This window comes from Anas platyrhynchos, chromosome W (assembly GCF_047663525.1).
Source record: "Anas platyrhynchos isolate ZD024472 breed Pekin duck chromosome W, IASCAAS_PekinDuck_T2T, whole genome shotgun sequence".
Lineage (NCBI taxonomy): Eukaryota > Metazoa > Chordata > Aves > Anseriformes > Anatidae > Anas > Anas platyrhynchos.
Genome location: NC_092620.1, coordinates 9,713,833 through 9,731,608, shown reverse-complemented (window position 1 = coordinate 9,731,608; position 17,776 = coordinate 9,713,833). Strand labels below are relative to the sequence as shown.

Genomic DNA, 17,776 nt, shown 5'->3' with positions numbered 1-17,776 from the left:
GGGGTTGTGGTTGACAGCAAGTTGAATATGAGCCAACAATGTGCCCTGGCAGCCAGGAGGGCCAACTGTATCCCGGGATGCATCAAGCACAGCATTGCTAGTCGGTCGAGGGAGGTGATTGTCCCGCTCTACTCTGCACTGCTGCGGCCTCACCTCGAGTACTGTGTGCAGTTCTGGGCACCACAGTACAAGAAGGACATTAAACTGCTGGAGAGTGTCCAGAGGAGGGTGACGAAGATGCTAGATGCTGATGAAGGGCCTAGAGGGGAAGACATATGAGGAGCAGCTGAGGTCACTTGGCCTGTTCAGCCCGGAGAAGAGGAGGCTGAGGGGGGACCTCATCACGGTCTACAACTTCCTCGCGAGGGGGAGTGGAGAGGCAGGTGACCTATTCTCTGTAAACACCCATGATAGGACCCATGGGAATGGTGTTAAGCTGAGGCAGGGGAAGTTTAGGCTGGACATCAGGAAGAGGTTCTTCACCGAGAGGGTGGTTGCACACTGGAACAGGCTCCCCAGGGACGTAGTCACTGCACCAAGCCTGTCTGAATTTAAGAAGCGATTGGACTGTGCACTTAGTAACATGTTCTAAATTTTTGGGTAGACCTGTGCATTGCCAGGAGTTGAATTTGATGATCCTTATGGGTCCCTTCCAACTCAGGATATTGTATGATTTTGTGAGATAAAACTTAAGAGTACATTTTCATCTGGAATTAGTACTTCAGCACTATACATGTATAATTTTATAAGTTAGATCTGCTGAAAATTTTAGATGCTGCATATTGAAATTGAGTAATGTCAGGTAAAAAAGTATATTGCCATTGAGTTGCAGCTTTCGTTGAATATGTTTCAAACTGCTAGTATGTCCTACACCAAACTTTTATTGGAAAATGCATCATCTGCTTTATTGCATGTTTCATAAAAACTGTTTACAAATGCCTGTTAATTAGTGTTGCATAGTATGTCCCTTAAACATAGGTTTTCTTTTTCTGTTTCATATAATTCTACTGGATTTTAGTATTAATGTATTTTGCTTCAAGTAATCCTGTTACATTATTCCCCACCTTTTTCTAAAGATTAGTCATCGTGAGTTGAGCAAACACCATTAAAACATATTTACATGATGATATCTTGTTCAGTTGGGCCCTCAGAACAAATAACCAAATTGCCAAATCATCTCAAGATGTGATTTTGCTTTTCATGTGTTCTTATGCCTTTGTATCAGAAGTCATATTGTTACACGACTTTTATGAGAAAGCCTGTTGTGAACAGGAGAAATTAGGATTAAAGAATTATTTTTCTGCAGATAGTTGCTGTGATATATTAAATGTAAACTTATTTCTAAATATATTTTTACTGATAAATAGCAGACCTATTAAAATCCTGAATTCTAAATATAGGAAAAGAATAGCGTACTTAATGCTAAAACTTAAAATGGATAATTCCATTTTTCAAGATTATCCATAATAGTACAGTTGAATAAAAACTTTTTAAATTTACCTGCCATACACTTTTATCACAGAATCACAGAATTTCTAGGTTGGAAGAGACCTCAAGATCATCGAGTCCAACCTCTAACCTAACACTAACAGTCCCCACTAAACCATATCCCTAAGCTCTACATCTAAACGTCTTTTGAAGACTTCCAGGGATGGTGACTCCACCACCTCCCTGGGCAGCCTGTTCCAATGCCTCACAACCCTTTCAGTAAAGAAGTTCTTCCTAACATCTAACCTAAAACTCCCCTGGCGCAACTTTAGCCCATTCCCCCTTGTCCTGTCACCAGGCACATGGGAGAACAGGCCAACCCCCACCTCTCTACAGCCTCCTTTAAGGTATCTGTAGAGAGCGATAAGGTCGCCCCTGAGCCTCCTCTTCTCCAGGCTGAACAAGCCCAGCTCCCTCAGCCGCTCCTCGTAGGACTTGTTCTCCAAATGTAGTAGAGAAGTCTGTATTTATAGTCTGTAGTAGAGAAGTCATGTATTTATGTAGTAGAGAAGTCTGAAGAGGGCAAAATGACTGCTTAAATCAGAAAGAAAACCATTGGATTTTAAATTGTGGTTTTGGTGTTCTCTCATTTAATAATTTAGTTTTTCTTTTACCCTGGAGAGTATACCATATATGTTGCTGCCTCTTATTTAGGGGGTGGTGATAATGCACTGGTGAAATCTTACGTTTATCATGCATAGATTCTGTTGATTTCTGTTTCTTAGTTATTTGTTGTTTTTTCTTTATTTTTTCCTCCTCCCCTTCATTTGTTCATGTCTTGGTTGGCGTTTGGTGGTGTATAACCGTGATTACATTACCTTCGCAATAACAATTGGTCGTCTTGGTTACGTTTGTCCTCAAGAGGTGGCCCCCGTGCTACAGCAGTTTATAAGACCCTGGTGTGTATTATTCAATCTTCTTTTCTAAAATTCATGTTTCTTCACTCTTTTCTTTTCTCTATCTCACTTTTAGATATATTTTCAGTTGGTTTCAAAATCTCAGTCCTTAATCATTGACAACCATGTGACTAATCTTGTCCTGTCAGGTATGTGAGTTTTCAGTAGCACCATCATGTATTCTTTATGTTGTGGCTAACAACCAATTTATGCATGGAATAAGATTGTCACATGCTTGTTGTGTTAAAGCTTGACTATGAAAGAGCATTTTAAAATCCACCAGAATGCATGTCAATACTGTAAAATTTAAACTGTGCATTACTTAAAATTCAGTATGAGACTTGAATAGCTGTAAGGAACGTTATAGACTTTTTATGTATAAAATAGCTTGCTTGCTGCTGTAAAAGTTAAACACATGTTCTGTAAGTCGTATCTGACATAATTCATACTGTGATAACATAACATACACTTCTAATGATGATAGTTCCTATAATATTTTGGATGCATGTTTCTTTTGTATTTAATGGAATGCAGGTCACACTTTCTAATTATATGTAGTGCAACAGGAGAACCAGATTCTAGAGGTGATGCATAATGGGAATATAGTACTAAACACTGTGCAACAAGTGTTTTTCTAAGTGTTCAAAATAATGTCATCTTAGTGTGACTTACTCCATCAAATACTGTAATCTAATTTTGTCCTGACTGAATGAAAAAGTAGTAGAATTAGCTAGGATTTGTTTTCCAATTTATTAGGTGTACATCTCTGCAAAACATAAGGAACAACGAGGAAAAGGATTCAGCGTTTCATGGGATATGTACAATGATCTCAGTCAACTCCAGTGGAGTAGTCCAAGTAAGATGCATGAACAGATCTTTTCTCTCTTCCATAGTGTAATAAATGGCTAAGTCCCAAATAGGATTACAATCAAAGTTTTACAATTTATTAAACGAATAGAGGTAAGCAAACAGTGCTGGGTGCGCCGGGAGCCTCCGCTCCACCAAGACGCACACCAGTTACGTCAGGCGGCTTATTTTTATGCTCCTAGGCTAATACATATTAATTACTACTTCTAGAAAAAGCAGGGTTATTATAATTAGTTTCTGGAATCCAAACCCTCCCATTGGAGCATGCGTATCAGTCTCCGGTGGTCCCTCTGGGGGTCTCTGGGGTCTTTCGTGCTGAAGGCTCATAGTCTTCCTCCCAGGCTTTTTTTCTTGTCCTTCTTCTTTGTCCAACTTGGCTGTATGTCAGAGACTTGTGCAGCATCCCCTGCAAGCTTTGTCTTTTAGTTGTCCTTCAGCTTTCCCCTTCTCCTTAATCTCCTGGCCAGATATCAGAGACTTGCATAGTGTCCCATGCAATAGTCATAATAGTTAGCAGTTATTCTGGACCCCCCCCAGATATCAGAGACTTCAAGGAAAAGCCTACAAATACATTTCCCTTCAAGCTCTCTATTGACACGAATTGCTAAAACATTCCTCACAATCCCTTATCTTCTTTTTAATATCCTCAATTTGTGTCCCTTTTTCAAATTTTGCCAGTAACAACTGGATTTCATCAGTCCGTTCTTGGTGGGTCCAATTCTTAAGCATCATTACTGACATATCACCTTCCTTCTCTACTGATGTCATCACAAATTGCGTACTATTTATTTTCCGGCACATCAATAGTGTAAAGCAAGGTATCATACAAGGTATAAACAATAACATCATTACACCACATAAAAATAAAAATAACATCCTTTTAACCCATGGTTCACCGGGCAGCCATGAAAACAAATCCCAATCCATACCCTTCCAAGTTTGTGCTGGGACGTGGGCTAATTTTCTAATTTCTTTTGTTATCTGTTTAACCACTTTCCCGTTATCATCAATTTGTAAACAACAATTAGAATCGTTCAGCTTTCCACACACTCCCCCCTCTTCTGCTAGTAAATAGTCTAAAACCATTCTATGTTGAAAGATAGCATTCCTCATCTGGGTGGACCGATCAGCCAAAAGATCCAAAGCCGTCGCTGTTTGATTGGTTATAATTTCAAGGACAGCTTGCAAACTAATTATTCAATTCAAATTATAAATAGGTTCTCGGGCCCCTGATACTACCTCATTCGGGTTCCAGGTAGCCAGTCCATAATGCTCTATGATTCTTTCAGGAGGCCATTCATCTTCTCTCCATTTTTTGGGCGCTACCCCTGGCTAAGAAAGCATCAATAGATCGTTTTTCTCTATTCAGATCATCATATAATTTTATTCCTAATTTATTTCCTTGTATTTGTGACAATAAAAAGAACAAAGGTCTTATGTATCCCACATAGCATATTCCTGACCAGTCTTTTGGTAGCCTTTTGTAGGCATGTTTGCCACACACAATAATGTCCCTTTAGAGCCCACGTCCCATTTGGAAAAGGACCATCCCATTCACTTTTATTCTTTGGAACATGAAAATACAGAGTGTTTTCATTACCGAGTGATCCTGTTACAATGTCCGCCCCATTAGTACTCGTATATGTACACCTCCAAGCTCCCGCACTGGATTCCCACTTACAATTACAACCAAGTTCTCCTTGGCGGCTTGTCATATTACGAGCTGACCAGAAATGTTTAAAGAACACTTGTTTCCCATTTTCATCTTGCCACCTCCAGCGGTAGACCCTTACCACACGCTGTTCCCTAGTGGTGTTATCACACTCAGGATCTGAACATCAAATTGTCCCTCTGCTTGTGCTCTTGCCATGGTTTTACATCCAGATCCAAAAAATTTGTTATATGAGCATTTCATCCAAGTCCTGTTTTTCAGCTGGACATACATGTATGTAGCATTCCCTTTTCCTTTATATGCTGTACAGTTTATAGGTCCACATTCAGGATCAGTACAATCATATCTGGGAGATAGAGTCCAATTACAAATGCTTTTTTTGCCTCTACTGTTCCTGTTCTGTTTAAACAGTATATACCCCGATCTGACGAGTGCAATTGCCACGGGCTTTCTTCCTCTTTCCAAAATTGTGTCCCATTATGAACTTCACTCAAATTACTAACCCACCACTTGGGTTCGACCGGGCCAGCTACCCAGGGCCAACTTTCAGTTCCCCCCCGGTCCTCCACAAACCCAGCAGTTACTAAGGTTAAAGGCCTTGGCTACTTCCTCCCCCAGAATGAAAATGTTATTCTTCCATTCTCGCCCATGGCTCAATTGCCCCTGTAAAAATAGTACCAGGAAATATAACATTTCTTATCCTTCTGTGTCGTCCAATCTTGAGGGTGTGAGAAATGCATTCCATCAAGGGGTTGGGCCCGCTTCCAGGATCGATTTGAGCTTGTGTTACCGTTCAGCCTTTGGGGGTGATCCAGCTCCTAAAAAACTAATTACAATTTTATATGGGTTTTAAAAAGTTCTTATTTATTATTTATTATTATTTTTTGTTTGTTTGTTTTTCTTTCCCCGGGACAACCCGGCCTTAGTACGGGAGAAGTCCAGTCGAGGCCCTCTCACTCGGCAGTCAATACCCATAGGGGTTGCCTCCCTCGGTAGACCATACACACCGCAGTGGAGGGTCCTGCCCCGGTCTTGCCTTCTCCCTTTCATCCCTTCAGGCTTTTCCCCTTTATCTGGTGCCCTTAATTCATGAAGAGCCTCGTTGCCAGAATACTAGTCCCTCTTTAGCTTTAGTTTCAGTTCCCCAGAAGCGGACTCAACCCTCCAAGCTTCGGTAGTTATTGGTCCTTTTATTCTGGATGCATGGGTCCAACCCCTTTCTGTGGTTCTCACAGCTGTTTCAGTAGTAAGTAAAACAAGGTACAGTCCCTCCCCTCGGGGGTTCAGTGATTCTTCCCTCCAGGTTTATTTATTAAGACCTTGTCTCCTGGTTGTATCTTATGAATAGCAAATCCTAAAGGTGGTGTTTGAGCCATCATTCCAATTTCTCTTAGCTCTTGTAATCTCCTTCCAATAGTAATTATATATTTCTGGATACTACGATCCTCAACTACATTGTTCCCTAGAGGCATCCCTTGAGAATAAGGCATACCATATAACATTTCATATGGCTATAATCCAGTCTCACTGTGTGGTTTAGTTCTTATGTTTAAAAGTGCCAACGGTAAGCATTTCGTCCAGGTAAGCATTTGTGTCTTGATCATTAATTTAGCCAATTGTTTTATTGTTTGATTCATTCTTTCTACTTTCCCTGAGCTTTGTGGGTGCCACGGAGTATGGTATTCCCACTGAATACCTAATGATTGACATAATAATTTTATTATTTTAGAAGTAAAGTGTGTGCCCTGATCAGAATCAATGTACTGGATTATTTCATATCTAGGTATCAGGTGTTCTAATAGATTTTTTACCACCATTTGTGCCGTAGCTCATGCTATGGGATAAGCTTCTACCCATTGTGTTAAATGATCTACTATTACCAATAGATATTTTATCCTCCCTACTGGCACCCAAACAGGACCAAACAGGGTATTTAATGGGACTGCCACAAACCCGATGCCTCCCTGATAGCCTCCAAGGGTTACCTCTCTTAAGGGATATAGAGAAGCTCTCTCAGATACAGCAGTCCTACTTCTCATACATGCAACCGGAGGTCAGTCTAATTCCGGTGCTGTTGGTGGTGGAGGCAGGGGCAACAGTGGTACTGGTGGAGATACCACGGCCACCAGAGGGGGAGCCGCCAGGGGTGGATTGTTAGAATATGGAGGTGGTAGGTTATCCAACGGCTCCCATTCATCATCTTTTTCTTTTTCCTGTTTTCTTCTTCTTCTTCAAATTTCTCATCTGCTTTTAGTGTAAATATTGAGGCTGGAAAAGGACGTGAAGTCCTGATCCATAATCCTGCATGATCATTTTCTTCTTGGCTAAAAGGTTTCTTTGAATTAACATGTGTATTTAAGGCCTGGCAAATCCAGTCTTCAAAGGATCCAAAAACAGGCCAAAAGACATGTGGTTTTAAAGGCTCCTTTGGCCATTCTATCATACAATACTGGACCATTTTTAATTTACTTTTTCCTTTTCTGGGTCCCCTATCGTTCCAATTTCCAATCATTATTCCTAATGGATTTTCTGGTGGTATGTCTGGTAATTTGCTCCCTTTCTTCTGGTCCCTGGTCTTTGATTCTGTCTGACCCATCTAGGAATTTTACTACTATTTTCCCACAGCCCTTGGTTACCTTAGTAAGAGTGTCTTGCAGGGGGTTTAGGACCTATCACCCACCCACAAATCCTATAGGAATCCCACCGGCCAAGTCCCTTGCGGGAGATTGGAACCACGGTTAGAAGACCTCCACACTCGCTTCGGAACTGAGTTCCATCTCAGTCACACTCTTACACACACAGGCAACCGAATCCCACCCAACTGAACGGTATACGCCTTAAATACTTACGACTCTGTCGTCTTCGTTCGGATCTTTGCGTGCAGAATTACGGGCAAAAAATAGTGCTGCAGCCGGCAAGGGAGCTCATAAAAATCAAAATTTTTGCTTACCTTTATTCAGGTTCAAGATGTTATTGGTCCCAAACAGGAGCCACCAAAGGGTGGGGCGCTTCTCCTAGATCAAATTAAAATTCAGAAACTGCACTTCTCCGCATTTCACCGCGACTCCACTCCGCATCTCTCAGGTCTCTCCGTGTCTCGCCAGGTCTCAGCCTGTTCAGGCTCCACTTGTTGCAGGAAGAATGGCCGAAAACATGACAGACACTAGTATGGTCAGATCATGCTCTCCCTTTATTACCCGAATAGCCTGACTTTTATAGCAAACTTAACAGGGGTGGATAGTGTCTCACACAAGATTATTGGTCAAAAGCACTCAGACAAACAACTGCACGAAAACAACCCCACCTGCAAGAAAACAACCCCCTTGTGATTAGCAGCCACGTAGATCTCGTCCTTGAAGCCAGCTGCTGGCAACAATATTTTTTAAATTCCTCAATTGGGCGATGTGGGAACACTGTCATGGGAACTTCTCGTAGTCGTCCTGGCAGCTTGGTTTGCTCAGCTGCAGCAAGTCATGGCCTCCTTGCTGTTTCAAAAATCCCTCAACAATATTTAAAATAACTCCATTTTGTTACTTGTCAAGGTTGTTTTTTTTGTGTTGGGGATCTGTTTTTCAGAGGCATTCCAGGCTTTAAAAAAAAAAAAAAAAAACAGACAAAATAATAATAATAATAATAATAATAATAATAATAATAATAACCACCTCTTCATTTTTAAAACTTGGCTAGGGAAGATTCTGTTTCAGCTTTGGATACATTACTTAAATAGCATGACAAGGAAGACATTTTTAAAATGTTAGATGTTATGAATAGAATATGACTTTGCTCTTCAGTCTCCACAGCTCTAAAATAAAGCTACACCAATGTAATGTTTTCCCTTAAGGATCATCTAGTTCCAACCTCCCTGCCATGAGCAGGGACATCTTCGACTAGACCAGGTTGCTCAAAGCCTCATCCCACCTGGCTTTGAACACTTCCAGGGATAGGGCATCCACAACATCTCTGGGCAACCTGTTCCAGTGCCTCACCACCCTCATAGTAAAGAATTTCTTCCTTATATGTAATTTAAGTCTACCTTCGTTTAGTCTAAAGCCATTACTCCCTGTCTTATCACTACACTCCCTGACAAAGAGTTCTTCAGCTTTCTTGTAGGCCCCCTTTAGGTACTGGAAGGGTACAATAAGGTCTCCCCCCAGAGCTTTCTCTTCTCCAGGCTGAACAACCCTAACTCCCTCAGCCAGTCTTCATAGGAGAGGTGCTTCCAGCCACTCGATTGTCTTCATGGTCCTCGTCTGGACTTGTTCTAATACTTCCATATCCTTCTTGTATTGGGGGCTCCAGAGCTGAAAACAGCAATTCAGGTGGGGTCTTAGGAGAGCAGAGTAGAGGGGGAGAATCACCTCCCTCAACCTACTGGCCATGCTTCTTTTGATGCAGCCTAGGATGCAGTTGGCTTTCTGGGCTGCAAGTGCACATTGCCAGCTCACGTTGATCTTCTCTTCAACCAACACCCACTAGATCCTTCTCATCAGGGCTACTCTCAATCCATTCTCTGCCCAGTCTGTATTTGAGCTTGGGATTGCCCCAACCCAGGTGCAGCACCTTTCACTTGATCTTGTTGAACCTCATGAGGTTTGTACAGGCCCATTTCTCAAGCTTGTCCAGGTCCTTCTGGATGGCATCCCTTCCTTTCAGCATGTCAACCACAGCATGCAGCTTGGTGTCGTAAGCAAACTTGGTGAGGATGCACTCAGTCCTACTGTCCATGTTGCTGACAAAGATTTTAAGATCTTTAGTATAGCCTTCTTCTGTTGTCCATTTGTTCTTTCACACAAGTTAAGGGGAGGGGGAAATAAAGTGCATTTATCAACTTAGTGATTAAAGACTAGTGTTTTAATGGTGTCATAAGAGGTGTAATGCATGACAGCAGATGAACTAAGTGCAGGGATTATGGTGTGGCTTTGTTTTTGAACATGTATGATAAACATTCTATGCGTCCCAGAAACAACTTCTGGCTCTACTTGAAGAAATACAGCAGCTTTTTTTCCAAATTTGCAAGAGAAAATTGCAAGTGTGGTCTCGAGTTCGTTGTTTGTTAAGATGATTGTTTCTTGGTACACATACTGAAAGAATTCAAAGTTAGACAAATGTGATGTGGGAAGGGAGAAGTGTATTTCAATACGCTTATGAAACAAAGCTTTTCCTACACTCAGCTAGTTTTATTTCTGTACACTAAGGCATACAATACCTTACTATTATTTCCTATATTAACTGGAAAATAAATGCATTTTTAAAAAGAGTTGTGAATTAGGATCAAAGACTGCATAGTTCATAGAATGAATGTCAAACCATTTCTTTTAGACCTATAAATTGAGGTTTCTAACCTATGTGATTGTTTAATCTTATAGGACTTTATTATTTTTTTTGTGATGCTGTTGCATCATGGATTAACCCAAAAGATGATCTCCGAGACATGTTCTGTAAGGTAATGTTTCTAATATGACAGTATGCACTAACTATGGTTGTTTTGGATCCTCTGTTTCTTGCTTTTTATTTCCAATACTAGGACTTCCCATGTTTGTGGTCACAGAGACTTCTTTGCAAAATAATAAATTTTCAGACAAAACATCATAAAAAATCTGAAGATTTTCTTAAACTTTGTTTTCTTATATGCATTCAGATTATTCCAAACTTCTTTTCTTCTTTTTAATAGTGTTGAAAAGTTCATTTGGGATTTTATTTGAAAGTATAATCATCTTCAAAGAGCTTTTCACAATGCCAGCCTGCTATGTTTTGACTGCATTTGGAAGATATTTTTTTTCATACCACATAAAGAATTTTTTTTTTTTTTTAGAAAATGAGATCTATATGGTTCAAGACTTTTTTTTTTTTTTGGACACAAAGATGCCTATGTTATTTTTGAGAAATATCTAGAAAATTGCAAATATTTCAATGATATCCTGATCTGTTAATCTTGCTTTTGCTGAAGCCTTCTTAGATGAATAAATCTTCAAGAAACTAATGTACATTGATACCCAAGAATACATCCCTAGATAAAGTGTTAATCAAGTTTTAAGCAAAAGAGCTATTTACCTTGTGTAAAATAAGCAGGAAAAAAAAAAAAAAAACACCTAGGAAGTGATAGTAGGAAGTGATAGATTATGTCTTGGCATTAGTGTCTTTTTAACCTAAAACATCCTTATTTTAGTTTCATGAACAAATGCTGTTACTGTTCAGTAGTAAGGCTTCCTTCATATGTTGTAAAGTGAGATATCTCTTTTTAGGAAGGATTTATGTGAAAAGTTAATGATACTTCTTTTAAAGCTAAAACAGGGCATATTTCTTACATGGATTATGGGTCAGCATTGGCACTTTAAGTAATGCCAAGTGTGAACATCAGGACAGAAGCTAGAATTTTTGAATCCCAGCTTGAGGAAAGAAATCTCTTTGTACTAGTTAGGAGACAGGCTAAGAGGCTTTGAAAAGAACATTAGGTTCAGGAAATGCACAGTTGAGTATTCCAGTGTCAGCAGAAGGAAACAACAAATACTTACAAGATTAAAAGAAAGTCCATGATGCTCTCTGTGATGATTAGCCAAAGCAGTTTCAGTGCATGTTTCTGTACTAGTTCTTCAGCACTGAATACTTGCTTCAGTAATTCAGGTTTTTTTTCTTTTCATATTCTTTCTAGCATATTCATATGGGATCTAATGCATTCAAGCTAGACGCAATGTTTTATGGTCACTTGGCAAAAGGACATACTTGCTTTTTACAGTGTATTCTCTTGTGCTTTTCTCCATGCAATATAATATAATATATATTTATATTAATCGGTGTGGATAGCTATATTATTCTACATGCCATGCTTAACTGAAATGTTTTGGTTTTTGTTTTGTTTTTTTTTCTTTTAAGAAAGGCATTACTAAATTTCCTTTGTTTAACACTTCATTTGAATTCTCCAATTAAATATTTGACAGATGCACAGTCCAGGATCTGTGGCCTACTGCATACATTGCTAGAAAATAATGATTATGTATCTACTGTTTAGTAATTCTTTACCTTCCCCCTATTTGTAGATTCTTCATGGATTTAAAAATCAAGTTGGGGATGAGAATTGGAGGCATTTCTCTGACCAATTTCCTCTTCCCTTAAAAGAGCTCCTTGAAGCTTACTACAGAGTTTAACCTCGTGCACTGTAGCTGCAGTCCCATAATTAAAGGTAGGCACACAAATCTTCCTTGCTAAACAGAGCTGTATAACAGACTTCCTCCCTATTTGCATTATATGAAACATAATTGGCTAGATTACAATTTTTCAGATGCACTGGGGCAAATATCTTCCCTTCCTATAAGAAGGGGCAGGGGGGAAGATACTGTGCCTAAATGTTGGTAGCATAGCTGTCGCAAAAGCAGTTGTCTGACTCTGTTACATCTACATTACCAATCTTATCTTGCTACGCTACCATGCATGTTATACACTCACTCTCTTTCCATCTTTCCTTCTGTAAAAAAGTGCCTGATCAGGTTTAGTAAGCAAAGTAATTAATATGATCCTCAAGTCATCATACTAAAGACACAGACTCCCTGTGTGTGTTATGAATAAGTAGATGGCAGATGTGGTCTAAACAGGAATATTTTTTCTAGGATAGGAAAGCAACTTTGTTAAGACATGTTAGCCATAAGAAGTCTAATACATTTCTTATCACACATTAGATGATCTTTGCATTGAATAAAGGATGTTATGCTAATCTGTAACTCTTCTGACTGTAGAGCTTTATGTTTTGGTTAGGTTGATGTGTTCTTTGTTGCAGTGTTCCACTTCAGCAATTCTGAATTGGTGCATACAGTTCTGTCACAGGAAATACTTCAACAAAGAACAGTGATTGTCCATTCTAGAATAGTTATATTATTATGCCACCTTACTTTGTATGTTCTCTGTGCACACTGTATAACGCAAAGTTCTCATGTAGAAAGTAGTCTGATACTGTGAGGAGGTTATTATACTGTCCAAAAAAAGAAGGAAAATTAAGTTTATTCATTTAATTGTTATATAATTTTAATATTTGATGTAGAATTTTTGTACTGAAATTATTGGAGTGAATCATGCAATTCTGTTTTATTATTGAATGGAGAACTATTTAAAGTCAGCCTAAATTTTTCAGAGTTAGCAATATAAGAAATACTGTTTTAATTACATCTTTGATCTGAACAATGGACTAAAAATAAAACAACTTCAAACATTTATGTGTTTATCTATTTTAGTTTTGCCATAAGGTTTGTTTGTTTTTCCTCCTAATGAGGAAGAATGCAAAATGATAAAATTCTCAGTTTGTATTGAGGTACTGAGGGAGATGCCTTGTGGTATGTTTTTTGTCTGTTTGTTTTGTTTTTAATCCACCTAAAGATCAAATCATTAGGTTAATAGAAGGTATGTTTAATATTCTTTTTCAATGTCATAACTACCACATAATTTTGTACTAAATGGGCAAAAGCTTGTTAAAATATATGACTGCTTAAATCTTAAGCTTAGCCACAGTAGTGGGACTGAAGGTATAGCTTTAAAGCATGCATTGTTATTTCATGGATAATAATCTTACCTGGTATAAATACAATCTTAAAAACAAATTTGTGCCTAGATTTTCCCTTTGAAGGTTGGTACCTACTGCTTTAAAAAAAGGCAAAAAAGCTCTTTGTTTATGCACAGGTCTGTAAGTTAAGATGCAAAGTAAGATTTAACTATACCTCTATCTCTTCTTTTTACAGGTCCTTCAGTCTGGGGGTCTATGAGGGAGTCTCTGCACCCAGGGAAATATTACCCTTTACCGGGGGGAAGGGTAAACCAGTAGTGAACACAGTACAGTCCCAACCATACTGGGAGGGACGGGAGGGAAGTTGCTGTCACTGTATTAAGTCAATGTTGGGAAATGTTTAAACAGCTGGAGTCTTTGTAAGTTGAAATCTATCTCCTATTACAACTCTGCAATGGACGTGAAGAAGAAGGAAAAAAGTATTCACAAAACAGCACTTCCTGGAATATTGTGGGGAATTGTACCAAAGCAAGAAATGCATAATTGAACTATAGGGATATGTGAAGAGGAAAACTATTTTGCACACAACAAAGGAAACCTAAGAATGGGGGATCACAAACAGTAAAAGGGTTTGTTTTTTTTTTTTTTTTTTTTAAGTAAGGTTTTCCTACATTATTTCATCCTGCTTGATGGGATTCCTAGGTATCTTCATGTTAATGAAGAACTACGCAAATGAACCTAGTACAGTTAAAATGCAGCTTGTGTCTGTATTAGGAACAGGCACTTGCAGTGTACAATATAGAAACCCCATTGTAAACTAATAAAGGTTAATTTGGACAAAATGAAGCAACCTGCAAGCTGCCAAGTGAGTCACTCCTTTCGGTTTTGCATATTTTTTTAAATTTAAAGTAGTAGATATGATATTTGATTATTGTACTTCATTAGGTTTAATTTCTAGACTAAGGCATTATTCTTAGCATGCAGTTTAAGGTTCAGGCATGCATTCTGGCTCATAGTGATCAGAAGTAATTTAAATTAGTGGGGGAAGTAGAATGCTTTTGCATTTCATGGAGTAAAATTGTTATACATTTACCTGTTTTTGTACCAGTTTTGTGTTGCGGTTTACCAATTCAATATAGCCCTGCATTTAAAATTCCTTTTCTAAAATTCTGTGGATTTTATTTTTATTGAGAACATAGATATAAAGTACTGTAGCTAACAATTAGGCTTTGAAATGTCTTTAGGAGCTGTTAACAATAAGATTGTATTATGTGTAACCTGCACAATATGGAAAGCTGAAATAGCTGTGCAAAATACTTGCCTCTGTGCTGTCAATGTGATGCGCTTTCTTCATGGTTATATAGTGATTTTTATCAGAATCTCTAAAAATAAGTTACATGGTAAGATCCGTTAAAAGCTGCATAAATGTTGGTTGGCACATGAAGAAAATTGTGAAGTCGATGACGACTGCTCTATTTGTGTTTATTCCCTCTTAACATATTACCTTCTATGCTTTCCTTTTGTTCAAAGCATGATCTTAAAGAGATGTTTAAGTTCACATATGTAATGCAGGGTATCTACACTGTATTGATTGATGCATGTTGGTCGCCCTTTGTGATGTAGTTAAATGCACAAGTGTGCAAGTTTAAAAATACAGAGTGAAATTGGTTTGGATCCTCTTCATTTCATTTGTTCAGCTTTTTTGTAGGTATTTCTTTTTTGTTTGTTGTTGTTGCTGTTTTTCTCTACTTACATGTATTCCTGTAAATAAATCCTTGTTAAGTTAACCCTTTACTTTTCCTTCAATGTGCATTTTCTTATGTACTGTGAATGTGAAATCCTAACTGGTACACTTGATCTTGTGTCCATCTCAAGTCTTTATTAATTTAGAGCATAAAGAGTATCCCATGACGATAAAGGAAAATTGAGAGATTTTTAACTCTCTGACCTCTGCTGGTCAGAGGTGAAGCTACACCTTTCCATTTTTCAAGTGCTGCATAATTAATCTGCAAAACAAAATTAATCCATAACAACCTGTTTATAGATTTAGTTTCTTACCTTTACATTGCAGAATGGATACTGGATAAGTTTTTTTGTGTGTGATTTTTTTGCTTGTTTGTTTTTAAGAACTTGCTCTTCTTTGCATGGTTCTGTTCTTTGAGTGTTAAATGACTTAGTCATTGCACTGAAGTTTGAGCTGTGAGTGTGAACATATGCTGTTTAAAGAGTTGGTTTTTTTACTTTTTAAATGCATGATAGCATGTTGTTGCAGGAAGAACGGCCGAAAGCACTACAGACACTAGTATGGTCAGATCGTGCTCCCCTCTTATTACCCGAATAGCCTAGCTTTTATAGTGAACTTAACAGGGGCGGATAGTGTCTCACACAAGATTATTGGTCAAAAGCACTCAGACAAACAACTGCAAGAAAACAACCTCACCTGTAAGAAAACAACCCCCTTGTGATTAGCAGTCACGTAGACCTTGTCCTTGAAGCCAGCTGCTGGTAACAATATTTTTCTAAATTCCTCAATTGGGCGATGTGGGAACACAGTCATGGGAACTTCTCATAGTCGTCCTGGTAGCTTGGTTTGCTCAGCTGAAGCAAGCCATGGGATCTTTGCTGTTTCAAAAATCCCTCAACAATTCCCCCTTTTTCTTTTTGAGCAAACCAAGCCCGATGTAACAGTTTTGCAAGTAACCCTTTAACCACATTTATTGCAATACAACACGCAATGACGATTAACACCACAATAAACAGGATCCTTAATCCCTCTTCGACTAATCCCAGTAACCATCTATGCATCATTTCAAACAAATCAGTGAGCCATTGATTGAACGGATTGATATCATTTTGAACCTTTCTCATGTGCTCTTTCAGGAAAGTAATGGATTTGTGAATTGACTCATCAGAAAGGCTTAAACAGCACATTCCCTCAAAGTCCTCACACCCATGCCCTTGAGCCAAGAGCAAGAAGTCAACAGCAGCTCGATCCTGTAAGAGCACATGTCGCAGACTATTTTGATCAGGTAACATCACAAGTATCTCTGTCGTGGCATGGGCTTGCTTCTCGGACCAGCATACCAATTTTTCTAAGTTGTTAAGTGCGGCCGCAGATGCCACTCCTGGCACGAAAATTGCCAATGCCACTCTAGCTGCATCACCAAGCAATTCAACATTATTATTGGAATCCAGTGCGAACAATGCCCGTTTATGTCTGTGTCGTGGTTTAACCCGGCCGGCAGCTAAACACCACGCAGCCGTTCGCTCAACCTCCCCCCTCCCTCTCTGGGACGGGGGAGAGAAATGGAAAGTGAAGCCCGTGAGTTGAGATAAAGACAGTTTAATAAGACAGGAAAATAATAATAATAAAAATAATAATAACAATAATAATAATACAATGATGATAATAGTACTACTACTAATAATGTGTACAAACAAGTGATGCACAATGCAATTGCTCACCACCCGCTGACCGATGCTCAGCCTAACCCCGAGCAGTCCGGCCCCCTCCCCCGGCTAGCCACCCCTATATATTGTTTAGCATGACGTCAGATGGTATGGAATACCCCTTTGGCTAGTTTGGGTCACCTGTCCTGGGTCTGTCCCCTCCCAGCTCTTACTGTACCCCCAGCCTGCCCGTTGGCAGGACAGAGCGAGAAGCTGAGATGTCCTTGGCTTAGTATAAGCACTGCTCTACAACAATTAAAACATCGGCATGTTATCAGCACTCTTCTCATCCTAAGCCAAAACACAGCATTCCACCAGCTACTAGGAAGAAAATTAATTCTGTTCTAACTGAAACCAGGACAGTCTGGTGATCTCAAGCAACTGTGACAAGCTTGGAGCAAATATAGTAAGTTTACCTAAGTAACATGGACCTCCGATAGCATTTGCAGGGATACCTTGCCAGGCCCTATCCCCGCAAATCAGAAAAACATCAGGAGGTAAGGCCATAGCCGTAAAATTGTTCCAAATGCTATAGTTGTTACCCCTTGTCTCCGTGCCATAAGCCCCTAAACCCTGCCTAGTAGTGTCATTGTAACCACAGGTGTTATTTGTATTTCTGTGTCCGTATGGCCCTTTCCAAGTTCCTGTAGCAGGATCTTGGTAATTCATTCTTATTTGTGGTAACACATTTGGTGCTGTTCTATTTATTGTTTGAAAATGAATACTTGCAGGAGGGTCTTCTCGGTCACCAGTGAAACGTAAGTGATTCAAGACACCCAATGTCTAGGACAATCGCTCATCGATGTCCTTGATTTCTTTTAATATCACTAATTGTTCCTTTAAAACCTGATGTGATCGTTCAACCATCACTTGGCCTGTGGGAGAATATGGAACACTCATTTTTGGCTGAATCTGTAG

General features: G+C 39.2%; 1 protein-coding gene across 23 annotated transcripts in view; it reads left to right on the top strand.

The window, feature by feature from the left end:
- The window catches only part of LOC113841376 (transportin-1), a 51,480-nt gene extending 36,278 nt beyond the window's left edge, over positions 1-15,202 (top strand). For 21 of the 23 annotated variants that reach the window (XR_011805566.1, XM_072030481.1, XM_072030483.1 and 18 more), the window contains 5 exons: positions 2,351-2,387; positions 3,141-3,240; positions 10,290-10,366; positions 11,958-12,100; positions 13,644-15,202. Coding sequence is in view for 20 of the 23 variants with exons in the window: in XM_072030481.1 (XP_071886582.1) it covers positions 2,351-2,387; positions 3,141-3,240; positions 10,290-10,366; positions 11,958-12,065 (322 nt within the window). In the remaining 3 variants the exon portion in view is untranslated. Of the gene's footprint in view, positions 1-2,350; positions 2,388-2,460; positions 2,534-3,140; positions 3,241-10,289; positions 10,367-11,957; positions 12,101-13,643 lie in introns of those variants that run through there. The other 2 variants (XR_011805565.1, XR_005261339.2) reach the window with 2 other exon arrangements.
- Positions 15,203-17,776: the final 2,574 nt, after the last annotated feature.